This window comes from Coenobita brevimanus, chromosome 26 (assembly GCF_032717465.1).
Source record: "Coenobita brevimanus isolate Jiangsu-jjx chromosome 26, ASM3271746v2, whole genome shotgun sequence".
In the NCBI taxonomy this organism is placed as follows: Eukaryota; Metazoa; Arthropoda; class Malacostraca; order Decapoda; family Coenobitidae; genus Coenobita; species Coenobita brevimanus.
Genome location: NC_136979.1, coordinates 15875653 through 15883152, shown reverse-complemented (window position 1 = coordinate 15883152; position 7500 = coordinate 15875653). Strand labels below are relative to the sequence as shown.

Here is a 7500-nt window from a genome sequence, read left to right as displayed (position 1 = left end):
AGATCAGGTGAGAGTTTTCAAGCTTAGGGAAATAGTCCCTGAAGTAACCTTGCAGATGTGCTAGACGGGAAATAATATGGGGCATGATGTCTGCGCTGGACGTCATACATTCCTGGTGATAAAGTGGGAAAATTTCAGTGGCTCCTTCCTGCTCTTTGCTTTCTCACAAGGAAACTTTTTGCTTGAATGTACGTACATTGTCCTGCACATTCAAAATGCAGAATTCAAGGCCTTGCATGCTATTGTCTAGTACATGTAGATGCTGAAATATATCTGCTAGATATGCTAATTTCATCATCCTTACTCATCATCGAAATAGCTACCAAGGTCTGACTTCTGTGATGAAAGAAAATCGGCCAGCTCTCACCGCAGTGCAAATACACGATTCAAAACTGCCCACGCGATAACCAGCACACTTCAGAGTGGAGCAGCAAGCCATGAAAGTCAGCAACCATTTCATGGCAAAGGGCTTCAAAAAGTCTGTTTCAAAGGGGGTGCATTTACATAGTTTACTATTTTCACAACAACGTGCAGAACCTGACACAGTTCATCATCAATGCTTTTTGCAACAAGTACTTCACGGTCGAGCATGCAGTGTGTGTTGACGACACTGGGGGCTTTTGCTTTTATGAAAGCAATGACTCCATTACGTTTACCTGTCATAGCAGCGGCGCCGTCAGTACATACACCCACACAACGAGACCAATCAATTGAATTATACTCCATGTATTCATCCAAAATCCGAAAAATATCCTCCCCGGTAGTCCTACCCTTCATGGCTTTGAAGAATAGTATTTCCTCAATAAATTTCCCCTCACTGATAAATCTGATATACACAAGCAGCTGTGCTTCGTTTGTGACATCTGTGCTCCCGTCCAGTTGCAGTGCAAAGTGCTTACTGTTTCTAAAAGTTGTACAGTGACGTCCTCGGCCATATAATTTCTTCTTCTTACCACAATATTGTTCGATAGGGGTACCACATCAACCTGCTTGGCGGCATTATCCCCAGATAGCATATCGTGTGAGGGAAAAAATAGGAGAAAGAGTGGGAATACCTCCAAGCTTTATAGCGGCATAACCAAGAACATTGAAGTACAATGTGTAGTGGAGGGCATATGGATACCGAAGGACCAATACTTCCGATATCAGGGATGAGAGAGAGAGAGAGAGAGAGAGAGAGAGAGAGAGAGAGAGAGAGAGAGAGAGAGAGAGTCGATGATAGAAAAAGATAGGCTTTTATTTCTTATTTAATTATTTATTCATTTATTTTAGGAGAGCTAAAAAAAAATAATTTCTTTTATCGTGTCGCGGACCTCCTGGGGCCCTCTGATTGAGATAGATGGGTAGATAGATAGATAGACAGATAGATAGAATGTTAGATACGTAGGTGGATAGTGACTGATTAGATAGATAGATAGATAGACAGATAGATAGAATGTTAGATACGTAGGTGGATAGTGACTGATTAGATAGACAGAGAGATAGATGAATAGATGGATGGATGGATAGAGATAGATAGATAGATAGATAGATAGACAGACAGATAGATAGACAGATAGATAGATAGACCTAGTGTAGTAGGGGAGGGAGGCCGCCTTAATCCAGCCACCCTCGATGGTGACGTGGATAGATGGATAGATAGATAAATAGATACATGGATACAGGGCTTAAAGATAGATAGATAGATAGATAGATAGATAGACAAATGAACAGGTAAATAGGTAGGTAGGCAGGTAGGTAGGTAGGGGAGAGATAGATAGCTGGATAGATAGATTAATGAATAGACAGATAGATAGATAGATGGATGGATGGATGAATGTATAGATAGACTGAGTGATGGATGGATGGATGGATAGAGAAGTAGGTAAATGGACAGATAGATAAATAGATAGACAGATAGATAGATAGATAAATAGATGCATAGGTAGATGATTAGATAGATGGATACATAGATAGATAAATGGACAGAAGGGTGGATGATCAGATGGTTGGATGGATAGATAGAGGAGTGGATAGATAGACAGTTGGAAAAATAGCTGGATTAGATAGATAGGTAGGTAGATGGATGGACAGATGGATAGACAGAGAGAGAGAGAGAGAGAGAGAGAGAGAGAGACCTAAAATTAAACATAGTAATGCTGTATATTGATTTCACCTGCTTCTCTCTCCTCCCTCCCTCCATCCCTCCCTTTCTTCCTCCCTCCCTCCCTCTCTCTCTCTCTCCTCTCCTTCCCTTTCCTCCTCCCTTTCTCCCATTCACCTTCATCCTTCCACTTTCCCTTCCCTTCTTTCCTCTCTTGCAACCTTCCATCTTTTCTCCTTCTCTTTCCTCCCCTCCTTCCTCTCTCTCTCTCTCTCTCTCTCTCCCTCGTTTTCTTTATGGTTCAGGAGTTGGCAGGTCTTTTGGCGGAACTTGTATAAAATGTCCCCGAAAGAGAGAGAGAGAGAGAGAGAGAGAGAGAGAGAGAGAGAGAGAGAGAGAGAGAGAGAGAGAAATACTGAGGTAGACAGATAGGAAGGTAGGAAGACGAATACATACAAACAGACAGACACAAGGATAGACATGGATGTGAGAGAGAATGGTAGGCAGATAGACAGAGATAAATAGATATACAGATAGATAAATTACCTTCGTCCCTCTTTCATAGACAGTTAGATAGGCAGATTAATTCCGTCCAATTAGATAGAACGGTAGAGACGGAAGTAGACAGATAGGTACAGAGATAGAGGTAAATAGATAGAATAACTCGTCCCGTTAGATAGATAGTTGGATAGATAGATAGGTAAGTAGATAAATAGATAGACAGCGTACCTCCTTCCACTTGCTGCACTTGAAGGCGATAAGGTGGCCACACTCTTAGACCCTGAGGGCGTCTTGGAAGGCTGGCTGGGGGTTAGGCCGCTGGAACCTCCCAGATTTAACGATGACACCATGTACGGCAAGATGGAGTCCAGTAGTCCGTCCTGCAAGAGAGAAAACGATGGTGGTGGTGGTGGTGGTGGTGGTGGTGATGGTGATGATGGTGGTGATAGTGATGGTGGGGGTCTTGGTGGGGGTGATGTTGGTGGTTGTGTTAGTGGTGGTGATGTTGGTGGTGGTGATGTTGATGATGGTGGTGGTGGTGATGACGGTGGTGGTTGAGGTGATGATGGTGGTGATAGTGATGGTGGGGGTTTTGGTGGTGGTGATGTTGGTGGCTATGTTTGTGGTGGTGTTGTGATGAATGATGATGATGGTGATGATGATGATAATGATGATATATATTTCTGTTTTTACCTATTTTTCATAAAGCAAATTCTTAAGGTGGCAGAAACTATTCTCTCTCTCTCTCTCTCTCTCTCTCTCTCTCTCTCTCTCTCTCTCTCTCTCTCTCTCTCACCTGTAAAGCCACCTGAAGCAAAGCCAGGGCGTGATCTGGATTTAGAGCGGCTGGGTTATCTAGTAGACGGGTCCATGTTTGGGTAGATGAGGGCAGAACTGTGGTAGGTGTGGTGGTAGTTGTGGTGGTAGATGACGTAGAAGGGGTCCCACGCCCTCCTGAATGCTGGCTCTGGCCCCCCCCGGACCCCCCTCTCAGGATCCGCCCCCCACTCCTTACCTGATGTTAGAAGGTAGATTAGTAGGTTAGATCTCTCTCTCTCTCTCTCTCTCTCTCTCTCTCTCTCTCTCTCTCTCTCTCATATCAACATACCTCGCATAAAATAATATACAACTGGACTTTATTTTAAAATATCAAAAAGTAATAGCAAAGGGATGGGTGTTAAGAATAATACTCACTTTTTTGGTAGTGGAAGCGGCGACTCGATGCAACTGGGCGGCCGTTAACAGGAAATCCAATATATTTCCCATACTAACACTACCCTCGGCCACCCTCACGCCCACGCCCTCACCCACGCCCACGCCACGCCCACACCCGTTCCCTGTTGCCGCCCATGCTAAGCTTATGCCGTTTTTGAGGGCGACAGGACTGATATCGACCGCTGGGACCGTTGCAACAGTCTCAACGGTCGGTGGAGTTTGATTTAGTCTATTCCCGGTTGTATTTTCTTTCTCCGGCATTTTCAAACGGTTCTAACTTCAAATTTAAGACTGGGAGCACATATGACTCAGCTTCTAAAAATGATGATGCTATCCTGGAATAAACCAATTTGGTGGGAGGAAGTGTTAGGGGTCAGGCAAATTTAAAGTATTTCGATTTTTTACAACACGATGGAACAACGGAAAGTCAAACGCTTGGACTCGTGCGCTCGTTGGTTAAGGAGGCTCCCTAACACCTCCTCCTTAGCGATTTATTTTTGGTCTCCTATGACCCACTCAGCTTGGTAAAATTATCATTACCTGGAATAGGCCGGAATTGATGGGAGGAAGGTTCATAGAACTTCTTCGTGACTAGCACCATAGTCCAGTATTAATCTCTACTTATAACTCGGCAGTTAAGATGGAGAGATGGCATTTGTTGGCCAAGTTAGAGTAAAAAGAGATTAGTAACCAAGGAGACTCATCCCTATTCTCGTCGGTTAAAGAAACTCCCTTACATCTTTCCCTAAGCAATTTATTTTGCTTATTACACCTTCCTGTTCATCTCTGTATTACATAAATCATTCTAATATTCTGTCTTCTTAGTACTTGTAATAGGAAAAGTGTATGGTAGGATACTTATTGACAGAGTTAGAGAAAGAACAGAGGAATTAGTTGGAGAAGAACAGGGAGGCTTTAGGAAGAGGAGAGGTTGTGTAGATCTGAATTCATTCTTAGATCTTTAGTGGAAAAGTTTCTAGAGAAGGGAAAGAAGTTGTATGTGGCTTTCATGGATCTGAAGAAAGCATATGACAGGGTGGATAGACAAGGATTGTGGAAAGTATTAAGAATATATGGAGTAGATGGGAAGTTGTTGAATGCTGTGAAGAGTATGTATGATGGTGCTAAGGCTGCAGTGCGTGTGGATGGTGAACTGAGTGAATTTTTCTCTTTGAAGGTTAGGTTGAAACAGGGATGTGTCATGTCTCCATGGTTGTTCAATCTGTACATGGATGTGGTAATAAAAGAGGTACAAGGTATGGTAGTGGATGTTGGAGTGGCCCTGGTGAGAGAGGGTAGTGTTTGGAAACTCCCTGTACAATTGTTTGCAGATGATACTGTGTTGTTGAGTGAAGACGAAGGAGAGCTGCAAGGCTTGGTGGATGAGTTTGGGATAGTGTGTAAGAAACGGAATCTAAAGGTGAATGTCGGGAAAAGTAAAGTGATGGTCTTTGAGAGAGGTGAAGTCAGTGAATGTACAGCGAGGTTGGATGGTGAGGAATTGGAAAATGTGAGTACGTTTAAGTACTTGGGTAGTGTGATGAGTAAGGATGGAGGTTTGGAGGGTGAAGTGCTTGAAAGGGTACAGCAGGGAAGAAAGGTTGCTGGTTCCTTGAAAGCAGTGATAAGAAGCAGGGAAGTGAGCATGGAAGTGAAAAAGTTACTACATGACAGTATTGTGATACCAACTCCAACGTATGGAAGTGAAGCTTGGACGTTGCTGGAAGGACACAAGTCAAGAGTGAGAGCAGTGGAAATGAGTTATTTAAGAGGAGCCTGTGGAGTCACATGGAGAGAGAGGCTGATAAATGAGGATATAAAGGAGCGTTGTGATGTGGATGTAGATGTGATAGGAAGCGTTAGGAGGAATACACTGAGGTGGTTTGGCCATGTGGAGAGGATGGAGGGTGAAAGACTGACGAAGAGAGTGTATGTGAGTGAGGCGGAGGGGGGAAGAGGGAGAGGGAAGCCAAGGATGAGATGGAGGGATGGGGTGGAGAGGTATATGAGAGAGGGGGGTGTGAGTTGGGAGCGGGACAGTGAAATGGCGGGGGACAGGGCGACGTGGAGGCGATTTGTTTGTGGCCATCCCGAATGGGATTGAGGCGTCTGGCAATAGATAGATAGATAGATTCTAATATCACCATACTATGCATCGATAATAGGCAAGAAGATATTAAGCAACCACATCCAAAAATAAATCGTTAAGGCAGAGATGTTAGGATGCCTCCTTAACAAACAAAGAAAAAAAAAGAAAAAAAAGGCAGGCTATATAACATACTGGAGAACATTAACCGGCCATATCCAAAAATAAATCGCTACGGAAGAGGTGCTATGGAGCCTCCTTAAAACAAGAATACGGAATTTTATGCACTCACAAATTAGTATTCAAATTGCAGTGACCCAGTTCCGTCCGATTAGAAATAAAAACAATATATTAATAAACGCAGCCTTGTTTTTTCAGTATAATAATTCAAACAATTAAATGGCACCAACTGAAGCACGAGTGTATAGCGTCCGCGTTGTTTACATCCGTTGCCAGGGTAACGAAAAGGCACCGGAGAAAACGTTGAAAAGACATAACTATAATAATTTTTCTATTGTTCCGAAATATCCTTTTACTTTTGCAGTATTATTGTTATTATTATTATTACCATTATTATTATTATTATTTTTCTGGGATGTCTCTGCTAATGTTTTTTCGTATAAGAATTTATATAGAGGAAGATGGTAGGTTTGTTTACAAGTTACCATGGTAACGGAGATGTGTCAGAGAAAACGTAGGTTTTTAAAGGGTAAACAGTAATAATCTTTCCATATGCCTGAGTACTACTGTATGTTGTCATTACAGTTATCATTATTATTATTATTATTATTATTATTATTATTACCACTACTTTCTATTAGGTCTGCGGTATATCTAGGACTGGTTCTCTCCGTCTCTCTTACACAAGCAATTTTCTGCAACGAGGTACAGTACAAACTAACATATATTACTGACTTTAGCGAAACCACACCACACCACACCACAATACCACCCTCCCACACCACACCACACCACAATACCACCCTCCCACACCACACCACACCACAATACCACCCTCCCACACAACACCACACCACAATACCACCCTCCCACACCACATCACACCTCACAATACCACCCTCCCACACCACATCACACCTCATAATACCACCCTCCCACACCACACCACACCTCATAATACCACCCTCCCACACCACACCACACCTCATAATACCACCATCCAACACCACACCAAACCTCATAATACCACCCTCCCACACCACATCACACCTCATAATACCACCCTCCCACACCACACCACACCTCATAATACCACACTCCCACACCACACCAAACCTCATAATACCACCATCCAACACCACACCACACTACACCACACCACACCACACACCTCACAATAACACCCTTCCACAAAACACCACACCACATCTCACAATACCACCCTCCCACACCACACTACACCACACAATACCACCCTCCCACACCACACCACACCACACCACACAATACCACCCTCCCACACCACACCACACCACACAATACCACCCTCCCACACCACACCACACCTCACAATACCACCCTCCCACACCACACCACACCACACAATACCACCCTCCCACACCACACTACACCACACAATACCACCCTCCCACAC

At 43.6% G+C, this 7500-nt stretch overlaps 1 protein-coding gene across 1 annotated transcript in view; it reads right to left on the bottom strand.

Moving 5' to 3' along the window:
• Positions 1–4060, bottom strand: part of LOC145394115 (SANT and BTB domain regulator of class switch recombination) — a 27144-nt gene extending 23084 nt beyond the window's left edge. The window contains exons 1-3 of the mRNA XM_080268094.1: positions 3779–4060; positions 3381–3599; positions 2813–2964 (exon numbers count right to left, since the gene is read on the bottom strand). Coding sequence (XP_080124220.1) covers positions 2813–2964; positions 3381–3599; positions 3779–4060 — 653 coding nt within the window. The remainder of the gene's footprint in view (positions 1–2812; positions 2965–3380; positions 3600–3778) is intronic.
• Between the last annotated feature and the right edge of the window lie 3440 nt (positions 4061–7500).